At 41.4% G+C, this 16,485-nt stretch overlaps 1 protein-coding gene across 24 annotated transcripts in view; it reads right to left on the bottom strand.

Annotated features, from left to right (window-relative positions):
• PPFIBP1 (PPFIA binding protein 1) overlaps positions 1–16,485 on the bottom strand; it is a 102,279-nt gene that overhangs the window by 16,436 nt on the left and 69,358 nt on the right. For 9 of the 24 annotated variants that reach the window (XM_068190702.1, XM_068190699.1, XM_068190704.1 and 6 more), the window contains 12 exons: positions 16,333–16,464; positions 11,744–11,836; positions 11,165–11,257; positions 9,257–9,371; positions 8,015–8,047; positions 6,691–6,752; positions 5,882–5,966; positions 4,576–4,730; positions 3,499–3,629; positions 2,153–2,206; positions 1,472–1,532; positions 373–402 (listed from right to left, as the gene is read on the bottom strand). In XM_068190702.1, the coding sequence (XP_068046803.1) occupies positions 373–402; positions 1,472–1,532; positions 2,153–2,206; positions 3,499–3,629; positions 4,576–4,730; positions 5,882–5,966; positions 6,691–6,752; positions 8,015–8,047; positions 9,257–9,371; positions 11,165–11,257; positions 11,744–11,836; positions 16,333–16,464 (1,044 nt within the window). The remainder of the gene's footprint in view (positions 1–372; positions 403–1,471; positions 1,533–2,152; positions 2,207–3,498; positions 3,630–4,575; positions 4,731–5,881; positions 5,967–6,690; positions 6,753–8,014; positions 8,048–9,256; positions 9,372–11,164; positions 11,258–11,743; positions 11,837–16,332; positions 16,465–16,485) is intronic. The other 15 variants (XM_068190712.1, XM_068190722.1, XM_068190718.1 and 12 more) reach the window with 9 other exon arrangements.

Genomic DNA, 16,485 nt, shown 5'->3' with positions numbered 1-16,485 from the left:
TGCTACTCACAGAAAACAACTGAGAAACCCAAAGGTTTTTAAAGAGACACTAATCAAAGATAATTACAGAGTCAGTAAAATGCTTAATGGTTATCTTTGCTAATTATCTAGTGGGGGAAAAACATTAGCTTAGCTGGTAACCTTATGCTCAATCAGACTGTAAGATACTCCGTGTGTGAGGAGGCAAGGAGGTACTGAGCACTGAGCAGTGCCACTGATGGTGACAGCCACCAGAGACTCCTCCCTGTCCTCTCTGCAGGACTTCCATTCCCCCTCTGGACCTGCGTGTGGCAATTCCACACCTCCCAGCCTGCCAACACCTCCTCACTGCCTGTGTTTCTCCAAGGACACATCACCACACACAGACATTACCTCTGTTGGCTTCTGTGCACAGTCTCTGTCCTGTTTGGGAAAGATTAAAACATTGGAAAAGTCATGGTTTATAGCCAGTATTCAATTCATTATGGTTAACCCCAGTTAAGTTCTGACAGAAATACCCTTCTCTGACTGTTCCTTTTCCCCAAAATAAATCTCTTCAGAGCTGTATTTCACACAGATTAAGCCTTGCTTACTTTGAGGTCAATGAGCTGACATGGAAATAGAGTTGCTTTGGATCACTTTGTGAAGGATTAGCTGTGCACATGATTAGTGACACACAGAATATTAAGGCACTCACGGGCAGAGCTGCCTGAGGGGACCCAGAGCAGGAACCAGACAGGGTAGAAGCCACGTAGATAAACCATCCACAGCCTCTACTTCTGTCTGTCCAAACAAACAAAAAATCAAAGATCCTCCACCCATGAACTCCAGCTCTTATCAGATTCTGGTGACATTTTCAGTCCTGTCAGCCTCCCCCCTACACTGCAAGGCACAGGAGGTATCAGGGAATTCAGGAGCTTCTTGGAGTTCAGGCTGTCACAAAAGAGCACCTGAATTGCACTGATTTGATTGCATTGCTAGAGTTTAGCTGCTTTTGATCACTTCCACAGAAACCTAAACTGAAGCTATCCCCAGCCATCCAACAGCTCCGTATTCTGTTTCTGACTACCTAAAACATACTCAGCCCAGATTTATTTTACAGCGCATTAATTACATAGCCTCCCAAAATTATTCACCTTAAACACAGGTAGGAAGTGGTGGTGGGAGTTATTTTTTTCTTGTCTTAAATCAGAAAAGCATATCCAGTAAAAAAATCCCACCTCATTGTCTGAGCAAAAACACAGCAAGAGAGTCTCAGGTAAAAGCCTCATACAAAGAGATAAAAAAAAGCACCTGTGTTTTCAAGAACAGATTTTCTTCTTTACTAGAATGTGGAAGACATCACATGTGTGTGACCACTGCCAACACATGCCACAAGGAGCCCTGCTCTGACTCAGAATTTCTCAGAAGGCAACACAACACCCACAGGGTCACAACAGAGATGTCACACCTATGTGCAAGGAGATGGGAGGAAGTAAGAGACCAAACCTACCACTTCAGATGCCTCTTTCCTCAAACTGCTCAGACTGCTGGACTTCTGCAGTGTGGAAATTCTGAAACAAAAACATAAAAACCAAGCTCAGTTATTAGAATTAAACTTGCTAAGATAAAGACACTCGAAGGAATCAGCTTTAAAGACAGCATTATAATACATGATGAGATATACTAAACCCAATGATATTTTGAATTAAGATGCAGTAATCAGTGCAGTAAATTCAGTAATCAGAGCCCATGCAATTTAATGAGATACTGTAAGAACTTCCACACTGGAATAACTGCTGCTTTAGGGAATATGGATATGTGGCAGAAACTAAAATTATTTTCTCATTGTAGTCAGCTGATCACCTTCCCCTCACTATCAAAAGAAAAAAGCAAACCATGTGTGCATGCACTGTGGAATACTATAAATTTCAAAGTATATTGACAGTCTACCACCAAATTAGAGATGCTTCACAATGTAACAGGAAGTACCACGTGCCCAGACAAAGCATTGGAAAATAATGATCATGAAAGCATGGGGCATGAGCAGACACCTACCATCACCAAATATCATCTTGGCTAGAATTAACTGACCTATTTACATAGGTATGGAAAATAAAGGGGGTGCTTAGTGGGGGTTCAGGTTGGCCATCACATTTAAATATGTCCCCTGAACAGATTTGATGGCACTTACATTGGACTATCACACAGATGAGTTTCAGGGGAGGAGCCTGCTGATCTTCCTTCACTGTAAAAACAAAAAAGATATGAAAAAAGGCTGAGACAGAAATCCTACGATCTCAGCCTGCTTTAATTCTGTTTTCAGTTCAGCTCTTATGGTACTAACACATGGCAAATTTCCCCTCACTATGGTAGCAAGCCTTGTAGAAGATAAAGGACATAGGTGAGGTCAAGAGCCCCAGGAAAGAGCTCTCACTGTAAGATGATGACAATACTGAACTATTCAGCTTCAATAAATGCAGAGGTTCCAGCAGGGTCTGCAGCAGCACAAGAGTGGAGGTCACCATCTCCTGGTCACCATCCACAGCACAGGGCACTCTGCTGCAGTTCAGTGCTTGCTTTGGATTTTTCCAAGAGGAGACACAGGTGAAATCCCTACTGCTGATGGCTTGAGCTGCATGAGGAACATGCACAGCACAAACGGAGCAAAGCTGGGCTTCTGGACAGGATCCTTTCCTCAACTGGAACTGGAAAAATCACACGTCAAATTGAGCTTGCACTGATGCTTCACATTGAAATTGATGATTGTTTCAAGTCAACAACATCCCCTTGCCTCTGGATTCTTAGTGTTTGATACTTCTTAAGATAAAGCCAGGGATTTGGACCCAGAAGAAAAAAAAGTCAAGCACAGTCTTTGTTGAGCTGTGAGTCTGGGGTGCTTTTCTGTACTCCCTGCAGTGCCAGTGCAGGACTGCAGGGACTGGGTTTCCTCCCAGGACAAGGAGGGTGCAGGATTAGAAATGCTGGTGAAAGGTGACAGCCACTCCTCACCCAGCAGCTGTCACTGGTTCCTGGGTGCCACAGCTCAGCCACAGCCCCAGGCTGCAGCCACACATCCCTTGGGTTTCCTCCCCTCCTCAGCTTAGAGCTGGAAGCCCTTTTGTCCTGGCAGTGCCTTACAACCAACTTTAGCAGCTGTGCAAAATGTCTGAGCACAAATCAGCAAGGTTGGCAGAGCCAGCCAGACTTCCATGATGCAAACCTAGACAAAAATAATGATTCTGTGGCCTTCATACATTAAATCAGCTTCCCTCTCCTTCTGTTCGTTCCTTGTGAAGCAGCTGGTACAGACCATGAGTGCTGCTACAACAGCAACCAAACCAGCCCTTGCTTACTCAGGATTTAATCAATGCTTAAATCCTGGAACATTAGCTTGGTGTGCTGCAGCTAGCCAAGGGACTCCTAGCCTTGTTTACCTGGCTAATGACTTGATAATTCAGTGACTGACAGATTATTGCTGTCCTTAAATGTCATAGAATACTGGATTTACAATTGAAAAATACACAGAAACCATAATACCTCATTTCACTTGCAGGATCTGGCCTAGGGTGTGTTTTCAGTCTCTCTACAACAGTTTCTGAGCTCTTGGGTGCTGATGAAAAGGAAGGGATTGAAATCTGTAAAATGCTGGTGTGGATCTGTAAGGAATTCTGAAAAGAAGGAAGAATATGTGTTACAATCTTCTGACCTGAAATTAAGCAATCATAAATGTAAATGAAAAAAGAGTAACAGATAAACCATGAAGAAAAGGATCTGAAATAAGGTTTCAAAAGTGATTTTTTTCCATATTCTAATAGAATTATTTGCTCCTTGAAAGATGGCACTGCAGATAAAGCATGAATCATTGCACAGCTAAGCTACAGCACAGACAAAAATCTCACAAGGCTCACAAGACTGCCTGCTAAATGTGTCTCTACCACAGACACCATGAAGGTTAGTCCATGTTTCAGCTTTAATCCTGTCCTCGGAGACTTAGAGAATACAAAAAAGCTGCTAAACATTTAATTTAATTCCATTTTCTTCATAGTGTGTTCTTGCTGTTTAAGTAAGTCAAGACCCTGCTCTGACTCAGAGCTTAGAGAAGAGGTCTATAGTTTTTGTACTGGAAAGTCTGATGGTAAAAATCAGAGATTGAACCACAACCTACATAACATTTAACTGAATGGATGCAATTATGATTGCATCCTTTTAAATACGACAAGATATATTTAGTAAGTCCCAACATATTTACTTCAGCTTGATGCCAAAGGAAATGTAGCTCCTAAAACAGCAATGTTTGATAAGAAAAATAATTTCTATGACTAACAGAATAAGTCATTTAGATCTGTTCTCATGATAAATACAGCTATTTCTGTCTCCTGATCCCATTTGCAGATTAAGAAAAATAAGTTTAATTGAAATTCCTCAGTAGTTTTCACAAGAAAACTACTTTCCCCAAAAGGATATGAGACATTACAAAAAACTGAGAAACCCAAAAAAAAAAAATCTTTTCAGAAACTTGAGTTTTGTCATCTGCAGCATGAATCCAGCACAAGCCAGTGTTTTCAAGGAACGATGGTATTAAATACAGCAAAAAAACCCCACCCAACAACCTACCTCTTCATGAATATTCATATTGAACTCATCATGGATTGGAGATGCGGTTACTGGGGTTGGGGATGGGCTTTTCTCTGGGTCAGTCAGACTTGGTGTGTCCAATAAACCCGTGGAAACAGACCCTGAATTCAAGTCTTCACTTTCACTTTCCTTGCCTGAAGGGAGAGAACATGGAAACTTGTTGGTTTTGCAGCCCTTGCTCCCACACAAGCTGCAGCCAGCGTGCTCAGTTATGGGCCGAAACTGGAAGGATTTGATTGTTGGGGTTTTTTAGGACAAACTACAATAGGAGAAAGGGAGTCATGACCAAGTGTCACTTCCCAATTCAACCATCACAACACAGCAGGGTTGGAACAGAGGGAGGTCAAAAAACCCAGCAAACACCCTCAGGGCATTTAGAGGCATCAGTTTCAACAAGCTGAATAAACTGGAGTACTACATTCCTGCCTGTTCTGGAATTTTGTTCTAAATACTTTGTTTCCCTTATTTACTACGGAAAAGTAAGACGGTCCAGTCTCCCTGAAACTTAAGACATCTCTGTGGTATCTTCAAGGTACCCTGAGGAAAAATGCAGCTCACTGCTCAGGAGTCTATCACCAGCCTGGAAGTGACCACATCAGGTCTGCAGCCTGTCACAAACTGAGTGTGTCTCATTCAGGTAGTGCTGAAGCCCACACCAGTGTCTGCATCCTCTGCTCCTTCCACCCTGGATGCTCCTGAGCTGCCTCAGTGCTACCAAAAGGCTTGGACTGGTTGTGAAAGACAACCAATACTTTCTAAAAGGTGAGCAGATATCCAGTGCTCGTTGCCAAAACACAAACCGAAGGCAAACACAAACCGAAGGCAAACACAAACCAAAGTCTGTTCACAGCAAAAACCTCTCTTGCCCATTTGTCACTGCCTGAAATCTCTGTCCATGCTCCATGAAGTGACCATGGAGCAGAGTTCCCAGAGAATCAAGGTCTGTTCTAACACCCTCCTGTGCTTGAAGGCACAGCACTGCAAGAAAGGGCAATACTTGTTTAAAAATTGCTCCCCCTCCAACACTCAGCATGGTGTGAACTCAACACAACAAAAATACATATTTTGCTTCCTCACTCTTATTGGGCTGTTGACAATCTTCACCCTCTGAAGGGGTCTGGAAACCTCCACCAGTCTTAGAATATATGGAATGGGCCATTACATGTTGTGATATAGATACAGCTTCTGCTTCAGTCACACGGTTAAGCTCACCACCACAACATACCTGGAGTTTAAATGACAGCGGAGTTGCTTTTTTTTTTTTGGTTTTTTGGTTGTACAATACCTTTTTTACCTTGAGCCAGTATCACCATGTCTTGGACTTTCTTGTACCTATTCAGAGATTGCCGAAGCTCTTCTATCTTCCGATCCTAAAATGAAAGGAAGTTGGGACTGTGTTTCCTCCCCCAGAAATAAGGAGTACAAATACTAGATCCTTTAGTTTAACTGGCTGTGAGACTAAAAATGGGAAGTGTGGATGGGACAAGACTCAGAATGCTGAGAGGATTTGAAATATCAGAAGTTGTATTAAGCAAAAACTATCATCTGGTTAATCACGAGAACTGTCCCAGCCTTGAAAGTGGATTTCAGCTCCCTTATTAAGTCAAAGGTAGAGCATAATAAATTTGCCATGTACAAAGGATTTAGGGCTTTGGTGATCAAAAGAAAACATCCTACAAAATGCACATGCATATGAAAGCATAAAACCATGTATGAAAATAATTCATACTTCACAGAAAAGCCCTTTTGGAAACAGCATGTGATCTTGCACTTGTATGGAGATCTATATATTTACAGAACACAGTGCAAATTAACCACACTGAACTCAACAAAACAACAGTGTAAGGACTCTGAACAGATCCTGTGCACATGCACAGAGCTCATAAATGCTCATAGCCCCTGAAAGGCACTGCAGTGCTTCTGACTGCAGAAAATCATCGATTTGTACAAATCTGATTTTTCTGACTGCAGAAAATCATTGATGCTTACAAATCTGGTTTTTAGGTGAATTGTGAAAAGCTCACATGTGAAGGTTTTCTTAGAGATTGAAATCAATCTGATGAATGATTACTGAAAAAATAATGACTTTGCTACCTTCTCTTCATTTGCTGCCATTAGAGATTCTACCGCCTTCTTCATTTTCTGTACCTCTATATCTAAAAACACAATACAGTTCTCCAAGTCAATTTAAATAAGACAGTGTAAGGAAGTAAGAAAAACAAAAAATCAAGAAGCAACTCAGGAATATCTGAAAGTAGATTCACATAGTTGCAAAACATAAGCCACTTAAATTTTTTTTTAGATGCAAACAAAAAGAAGGAAGCTATTTTTCTTCAAAACCTCTTCTCTGACATTTTTATGAAGGAAATGATGAAATCTAGGAAATTTCCTTCCTCCCCCCACCCCTCTCCAAGCCTTACAAGAATGGAAAACTCAAGAGTAAAACTACTGCTTGATTTTCACTATCTCCATCTTTAAAATAACCAAATACTTGCCAAACAAGAAGTTCAAAATAAACAATATACTACATTTGGAATGCAATAAAACACATCCTCAGTACAACAGTCAGTAACCACCCCAAAACCCACTCAACAAAACAAGGGGATTAATGGATGTGATGAAGGAAGCACCGTGCAGTGATGCTCAGCCCTAATTCAGCATGGATGGAGAAATGAGAAGGGCACAGTGGTGTTTGCTGTGATGAGCAGTCATGCTGGAATATTACATGGCAGTTCAGGCCTGGGAAAGGTTCCTAACACAGACAACAGTGCTTCATCTATAATCCTTATTTACCAAGAAGTATAAAGACATGGGAACATGTATGCTCTGGAGGTGTTCTGGGCTAGGAATTCAAAAAGAATGGAAATAATCTCCATTTTTTCCTAAAGATCTACCTTGCATGAATGAGGTAAAAGTCAAATTTCACTACAAATGTAGGCAGGTGGCCAAACTCACAGGCAGAAAAGCCCTGTTTCAACTTCCTAAAAATTAATGGAAAGCAAACAGGCAGGAAGAACATTCTTCTCCTTAATGAAATACAAGAAGAAAAGAAGCTGCCTGGCTGGCTTTCTAGATGAAAGACATTTAGACACATCATTGCAGTGATTTTCCCTCAGTTATGCTGGCTGAAAATCTGGTTTGCTGGATTGCAACTGCATTTCACTGAGAGGCAATTGCTTTGTGAGCCTTCCTGAGACCCAATCTTCCTTTATCTATCAGATTTTCTTCAGAAAATTTTGTGTTTTAAGTGTGATGTACTCCCCCTTGTTCTCCAGTTTTACTCTAAGTGTAATTAAGGGTTATAGATGATGCAACCTAACAATGTTTGTTAAAGCAGTTTTGCAAACACATGCAGAAAGCTATTCTGGAAAGCACTTCTGGAATGCAAATGCTCATGGAAAGACACCAGGAACCTTACTTTTATCTTTGAGCTTCTTTTTACAATTTTCATCTGCGCGGGAAAAACCCATTGGATTGGAAATTAGCATGAAGGTTATGACATGAAATAACTTTTAAGACATTATTGATACTTTATGAGTCAACTCTTCCTCACTTCATTCAGCTAATGAGGCAGATAATTTGTTATCTGGAAGCAGCATTTTTTAGTATCAGTCCAAGGCACATACAACATGTTTCATCACAGCAAAAGATCTTCTGCTGAGCTACACTGAAAACCATAAAGCTGAGGACCACAGGGTAATAAGAGTTCAAGTAGCTCCCCAGGGAAAAAAGCCCTATATAAGTGGTCATGAATGCAATGAAGTCAGACCCTGCTCACATTTAAATGTTCTTTAAAAAAAATGGAATCACAGCTCATTGTGATCATTTTTAGTGATCTTAGGCAGTGGTTTTGAAAACACCATTTCACGAAATAAAATGTGACAATCTACACATAGCATATTCCTCCTCAAGTCAGGGGAGGAGACTAATCTCTTGTGCATTTCTTTTTTAAAAGAACATACTTTAAAAGCACAATCTTAAAATCAGCAACAACTATCAGTAAGATGTATTTAGAATTGAAATTGCATCAGGTCAAAAAATCTGTGGAAAATTTCTGTGATGTTTTAACAAAAAAAATTCTGGTTTTAAATAAGATTAAGTCCTCAATCTAAGATTCCCTCAAATAAATACTAATAATTTCTTCTTTACAACCCAAAAAAAGAATTACCCAGCATGTAAAATTTTTGTCCTTATTCAAGCCTAATTGAGATTTAGACTTAATGAGCACACAAATCCAGAATCAATCCTTGATTTCACCTACTCACAGTTAGGTCCACATCATACTTTGCTCAGCAGTATGGCTTTTCCCCTTCCTTACCAGGAAGTTTCCTTTTCAACACAATGTTTTTGGAGCATTTGTACAAAGTAGTTTAAAAATTTCTCAGCCAGTATAAACTGTATATTTTGAGGCCCCATGCAAGCCATGTAAGGAGCTAATTAGGGATTTTTTTGGTCTTGTTTAAATTTGACCAAGACCTTGCTGTGACAGAACATTTAGCACTTGCATCATCAACAGCCTCTAAATATGTTTCAAGAGGTAAACATCAAGACAAAGTTCAGAAAAATTCAAGCTTTTATCACTTATTTCCTGTACAAGGAAACATGACCTCAGATGAAGTGACGGAGGAGGACACAGTGATAGAGCCTCCCTCTTTCTTACCTCTGTCCAGTATTTCAATTCCTTCTCCTTTCAGCTTGGAAACCAATTTTTCATGCAACCTTTTCACCTCGGCTTCCTTCTGCTCTAGTTTGTCTTTCAGAGCTGACAGCTCATCCTGTAAAGACACAGAGCCACTTAGTGACAGCTTCCACAGGCAGCTGAGATGTTTCCACAATTCCCTCCTAGGAAGCACAGTGGACAGGTCCTTAGCTGGTGGAAGTGACTGGGAGCCCCTGACATTTACCACTGCCTGAGGGTGCATCCACCAAAGTGACTCTGAACATCCCAACAGACTTCTGAGCCCACAGCAGAGCAAAATCAGGGGCTCTGTGGTCTGAAATTCTTGGTCTCGTGTATAATTGAAGAGAAACTTCACACCAAAATATAAAGACCAAAGAGCAAAAGGGAAAAAAAAACCAAACAGTTTTCTTATTTATTTAACCTTGCAGAGATAGGAAAAAAAAGCAGGTGAAAAGGCTGAATGCTAACATTTCCATACATTGTTTTGGTATTTATAGGGCATTTTGCGTGTTCAAAGCCGAACAATTCTGAAACTCTGCTTATACCAGGCTGAGGAAAGTTTCAGAAATAACCACTGCTTCTATGGAAGAAAAATCAATCACAACACCAGCAAGCACATGGACACATACTGGAAAGCAGTTGAGACGAAAATGTGGTACCTCTGCCACAGTTTGGGTTTGCTGATCAAGCATTAGGAAAGCAAGCTTGGAGCTGAGATTCTTGGGAATAAGACAGATGGTGTTTGCGGGAGTTGGGGTGTATTAGAAAAATGCTGTCAAGTTTTAACTTAGATCTAACCATCTGCACTAGCAAGTGACTGGCACAGATCCATGCATTTAACTTTTTAAAACTTGAGTCAAATCCTACCCAGTTTAGTAACATGTTTCTTTGATGTCCGAGGATATCTTGTGCAAAAGCATCATCAAGACAGGACCCTCATTGCAACTGTACCCAACACTGAAAATTTAATTTGTTCAGTTTGTAAACAAAGCAAAACAAGGCAAGACTCATCATTTTGGCACTTACAGCTTCTAAATGATGTTTCAAATCCATAATGGAATAAACCAAACTACAGTACTGTGGCTTAGGTATTTTCCTGAGCTACCCTCAGACAATCTCTTGCAAATACATAGTGATGTTTGCAACCCAAACTATGGCCCAGCTATGGAATATCCTGAAATTGGTTCCTGTTTGCTCTAAAGCATCATTAAAAAAAAAATAGATCAATCTTAAAATTGTCAAGAAATCAAAGCTTTTTCCACAAGAGTGGCTGGGGAATAACAATAATTCGCTGGTGCTCCAAGTTGGCACTGATTATGATGGGATTTCTGCCAGTGTAGGATCCATGTTACTCCAAAACAAGATCATTTCTTGGTCACTTGAGAAGCTGCTGTTATATCCACAGGCAACTAGAGCTGCATGTGGTTGTCAATGTGCATTTCTTTCCCTGAATTAGCAGTATGATATGCAAATTTATATGTGGGAGAGGGGACAGTATAAAAAAAAATCACTATTTCCCAGATAGTTTTCATGAATACATTTTCTGTAAAAGGGTGATAAAAAGTTCTGTTTGAATAATGGATGTAAGCTACAGACGAGGCAATTTTCCTTTGGAAGGGGGAGTGATTTTAACCCAAGTCTAATGTCATTATGTGTAACCTATGCACGGTTCAGAGCAGGAAAATCCTCTCCCCTGCAATATAAAAGCTGTTTACAGGGCATATCTACATAAAGAGCTATCCACATCTAAGGAGGAAGGGCACAACGCATACCGACACACAGCAATTAATGAAGAACAGAGCACGACAGCACAATGCAGGACAGACCAGTAAAGGGTGGAACATGAAGGATTCAAAACAGCCCAGCATTCCCCAGAAACTACCACACCTTTAGCATCTGGCTTTTTTGCTCCATCCGCTGCTTTTCATACTGCATCTGACCCACTTTGATTTTCATGCTAGAAAGTTTGGCCATTAAAGACTGGTAACAGAGACAGAGGAGTGAGAGGAAACTAAAGGTAGAAAAGAGACAAGGCTAAATGGCAAAGAGAAGTTAGACACTTAGAGAAACAGGCTGCTAGAAGTACTTAGGTGAATGCTTTCAGTTCAGAAGTGGTTTATTTTTAGCACGTTTAGGAGAAAATAAATGCTGTTTTTAACAGCTGTGGCATAGACCTTACATACTGCAACTGGTATTTCTTGACATACATGCAAAAAAAGGTCTAAACAGGTAATAAATTTATTATTAACAGCATGGTACGTTTACCCTTCATAAGAAACAATGCTCAAACTGAAAACCACAGCATGAAATTTGGGAATAGCCCCTGCTGCTAAGTGAGAACCATGGAACCCCAGGACCTGAGAGTGCTCAGGATTTTGCAGGGTGCAGGCAAGGATGAGCGAAAAGAGTGAATTCCTAAAACCTGATTTACACTTATCTCTGCCTCTTCCCCTCAGCCTCACTTACTTTGGTTGTTTTCAGTTTTTTCTCATACTGGAGTCTTTCATTGTCCATTTCTCCCACCCTCAACCGCAATTCGTTTATTTCCTGGATCAAATCCTGAGTGGAGGGAAAAAGACAACCAGAAACAACAAAGAACTTCAGTAAACAAAACAGAAAGATAGCTATGACTGTAACAACAAGAAAAGCAGGCATAAAAGGAACTCAGTACACAAAACCACACCCCCCAAATCCATCACTAAGTCAAGCAACTCAGACCTTCCTAAATATCCAGGGACTGAGTTTCTCAGTTTCTGTGTTACTGCACCAAATGTAAGAGGGCAGACGACAAAGGGGGACATAAATTGAAGTTATATTCCCTGTGCTGAGGGCCAGGAAAGGCCTCCTGCTTCTCCGTTCAGTTGTCTGGAGCCCAGTACTAAGGATGGGCAATGGAAAACAGTGGCAGGCATCCTTCAACACCTAGAAGCCACATCCTCCCTCCGCTGTCCCTCCTGCCCCAGCCATCACCTGCTCTTTCAAAATATGAAGCGATGACACTGTAAAACCTGTGATTCCACCACTTAAAATAGCCCTCTCACCGAGGGCTGAACAGGGGAGCCACCACAGGTTTCTACAAGCAAAAGCACCTATGTTTAAGCATCAATGGCACCACTACATCTGGGCTTTCCAAATTCAGCCTGGCTTGGAAGAAACTCGGAGCCAGCACAAACTCACATCTGAGCTCTTCAGGAGACCAGCTTGACCTCCTGGCCATCCTGATGGATCCTGCCAGGTTTGGGGGTCACACCTGAGTGTCCCCAGCTCCCTTGGTTAAACAAACCCAGAGTCTGACTTCTCCACCAAGCCTCCTCATCCTCTAGGTCAGAGAATGGTTTGGGTTGGGAGGGGCCTTAAAGCCCATCCAGTTCCACCCCCTGCCATGAGCAGGAACACCTTCCACTATCCCAGGTTGCTCAGAGCCCCGTCCAACCTGGCCTTGAACACTTCCAGGGATCCAGGGACAGCCACAGCTTCTCTGAAAAACCTGTGCCAGGACTTCAGCACCCTCAAATAAGGATTTTTTATGGTCCTTATGTTTGCTTTCCTTCCTACATCCGAGGCAAACCCTATCCATGTCAAGCAATGGTGTACATTGAGCTAACCGGTCTAAGCACAATTTCCCAGAGCTAACAGTATAATTAATAGAGATTTATATTTATAAATTAACAAGCCAGCAGCTGACATTTAGAGGGTATTCATGGGTCCCTGATAACACCTGCCTTCCAATCCCACACCACCCTTCCTAAGCTTACAAGCCTCTGTTTGTTGTTTTGTGCTTAATGAACCTGATGCTAAGAGAGCAGCATCTGTATTTCTCCAGAAAGATCCAGGTTCAGTTCTCAGAACTATGAGCAAAGTGAAAATACAGAACATTTTAATGCTTTTAGTAATTACTATTTCAAATCTATGACTTTCTAATTCAGCAGCACCTGAAATTCCTCAACAACTGATTTGTTTGGGGCTTTTCTCTCCTGAAGCATGATCCAATGTTAAAATATGCTGTGTGGAACTCACTGCTGAGGCTGTTCTCCACATATTTGTCACTTGAACTATGTGACTTTTAAAATACTCAGTGTGACCCAGGAAACAGAACAATCTTGCAACCAGATTGGAGGTGATGGTGGATAAATCGCAAAGAATTCCCTGTGAGTGAGTCAGTTTTACCCTCTGGCTGCTGCTTCAAAGGCCCAGTCTGGCTATGGACTTCTTCCCAAATAAACTCCCTCTCAGGGTATTTTCTTACATAAACTCAGCCCAACTCAGACCACCCGTGTTCCTCAAGGAAAATAATGCTGGTGTCTGCTGAGAAAGTGGAAATACTGGAATAATTCAAAGAACAGAACAATTACAAATCTCTATTAAGTACACAATTAGCTTTGAAAAAGCTGGGTGTTTGTGAACATCTAGACAGCAAATCCTAGAGCACAAAGATCTAGGGAGGCATCTGTTTAGACAAAGAATGGGGAATATGAGTAACCAACCAAGCTGGAATGGGAAGTTGTAATGACAGACATAAGTAACAAATGGATAATATGAAGGATTTAATCAGAATGGTAATTCTGTAGGAGACAGTAGCTGCACAAGTTGTCAGACATCAAATTTTTTTCTTTTCCCTAAATAAAACCAGAAGCAATATTCATAGTTTTGCTTGCCTAGTCTGGGTATGAATCTTTTTCCATTTCAATCACTCCACATAAATGCCATAATGTGTTTTAGGGTCAAATATTTTAAATATTCATTTAAATACTCAGCTCTTCTAAAATAATTGATAAACAGCAATATAATTAGATCAACACTGAATAAAATACTGCATACTTCTGAATAAGTACTGCCTCCAAAATATCTCTACTTCTGAATAAGTACTGCCTCCAAAATATCTCTTAGAGATTTTGTAAGGGCTGAGACCCTCCAACTAATTAGATATTCATATTTTCACTGAACCAAATGGAAATTAAGATATGATATCCCTTCCAGCATTTAAGCCTAAGCATTTTTAAAGCTATAAAGTGTTGAAATAAAGAAGAAACAGTATAATAATATATATCACACTAAACTGCATTATTCTGGATTTCAAATGGACGGAGAAACATTTTAGTAATAGTTCATTAGTTCTGGCACAAATATCCGTGATGTAAATCCATATAGTCCCTAATTACAGCAACTACTATTTAAATAAAATTTAGGTTATTTTTATCAAAGGATTTTAGTGTATTTCAAAGTATTTCAAAGAGGAATGTCATCATAGAAGATAAGCCTCTTGCACAGAGATTACAGATTTGCAGTTTGTGGTGTGCTCCCCACACTGGAACCATTTTCTGGGAACCTGTAGCTCCATGTCCACCTTCTTGGTATGCTGAGCTGTGCTATGAAATTATGGAGAGACTGCAGTTCAGGGGGGAAACAACAAAGAGGGAATCCAGGAGAACTCTACAATATTCAGTAAAAATAAAGATAGAAATAGAGGAATCAAATCACTCAAAGCCCAGTCACATTTGTTAGCAGTTCTGGAAAGCAGAAGAAACCACAGGGTGTTTGCAAATGAAGATACACAGAACCCAGGCCGGAAAGCACCTGCTCCCTGTGGTCATCTGGACCAAGCCCTGCCTCCCCACAGTCAGGTACTGCTGCTGCCAGCTCGCTTATCCCTCGTTTGGGCTGCTTAGAGTAAGTGTCAGCCCACAGAGAGTTATTTGCTGTGTGCTGTAATTCATGAACGAGCAGAGCTCTGTGTGGGCAGAGTCCCAGGAGAGCTGTGAGAGCAGCCAGCTCTCACACACACCTCCCACGGGTGCAGGAGACCTTCAGTGATTCCCTCCACCCTTCCCCCTGCCAATTTCTCCAGCGACGCCATGCACAGAACTCGTCTGCACTGCAAAATCAGCTGCTTTGAAGGCAGTGCTATGATGCTGTCACATAAAACCTGTTACCAACTAGAGGGAAAGGTAACAGGAGGCAACAGGAATCCATCCCAGAGCTTGACAGTGCCCACGGAAAGGTGCTGCACTGCAGAAATGAACACTGCTATCACTACCTAAAGAATCACTTCCAAACCTGGAAGTGATACAAGTCATTCGTTTTCAACCTGTGGATTTCTTTGGGTGTGCAGATTACTTCAGACAGGCCCAAAGAGCAATCCAAAAGCAAGACTGACTTATGTTTTTGTGCTTGCAATACAAGTGAGGAATGGTGCTTTACTGGAAACTGAGCAGTTGGAAAACCACTGGCAGAAGTGGAAACGGCAATTTTGTGTCCTGTCATGGCAATACGGCTTCTTTCCTTCTAGAAACAAATGACACCGGGATCATCCACAACCATAACAAACACCTGACATTCCAGCTCAGTTATGAATCCAGAACTGGAAATTTTGTTCTGCTTCATAGGCAGACATTGAGGTATTTCTGATACAGGCTCTATCATCCTGTCAGGACAGCTGAGCTGATACTTGGACTTTCCTGGGTTTGCCCACCTGCTTTGAGCCTTTCTGGTTTCCAACATGAGCGAGGTTCACACAGACCTGCAGCACAGAGGGAAATGCCTCAGGAGAGCACTGCCAGGGATGGCAGCTCCACCCGGCTCTGTTCCCCCAGCCTCTGCTTCTGGGCTCCCATAAGGCTGGGGTCTGAAGTCAGGCTTCCCAACAGCCCCACAGCGAGTCAGCTCACTCTCTGTTAGCAACCCCAAAAGTTCTGTTCCTGTGCAGTGTCTCTGCACATGGGTGCTTTTTGTACTTGCCTCAGACATGCCTTACTCAGAAGGTTACAGTTTTATGTGGGCTCAGGAGAGTGCAGTATGTTCATGATTTCATTTAAATCCAACCTAAATCCATCCCTCCTGAGACCTGACAGCCAGAATCAAAAACTGCCTTTGGAAATCTTCCTTGGTAAAACCAGAATTTAACAAAGAGGACACTTTTTACTTTAAAAGGAACATGTTCTAACCTTAAAGATGAGCCCCCTTTCATGCCTGACAAAAAAGAAAATAAGTCCCAGAAAACGTTCAGGTAATGTGAAGACACACAGCTTTCACAATTTATCTTGTTGGGGTTTACTCACCTCTGTGTCTCTGAATCTGTCCTCATAGTCCAACCTATCCTTCTCTACAGATGTAAGCTTTAATTTCAGAGTGGAAATCTCTGCCATAAGATCCAGCTTCTGAGTTTCAAGGGTTGTTCTACTTAAAAGCTCCTGATTCAAGATAAAGAGGAA

The sequence above is a fragment of the Anomalospiza imberbis genome, chromosome 5, assembly GCF_031753505.1.
Source record: "Anomalospiza imberbis isolate Cuckoo-Finch-1a 21T00152 chromosome 5, ASM3175350v1, whole genome shotgun sequence".
Lineage (NCBI taxonomy): Eukaryota > Metazoa > Chordata > Aves > Passeriformes > Viduidae > Anomalospiza > Anomalospiza imberbis.
Note: the sequence above shows the minus strand (reverse complement) of the source record. Positions and strands in the feature narration are given on the sequence as shown.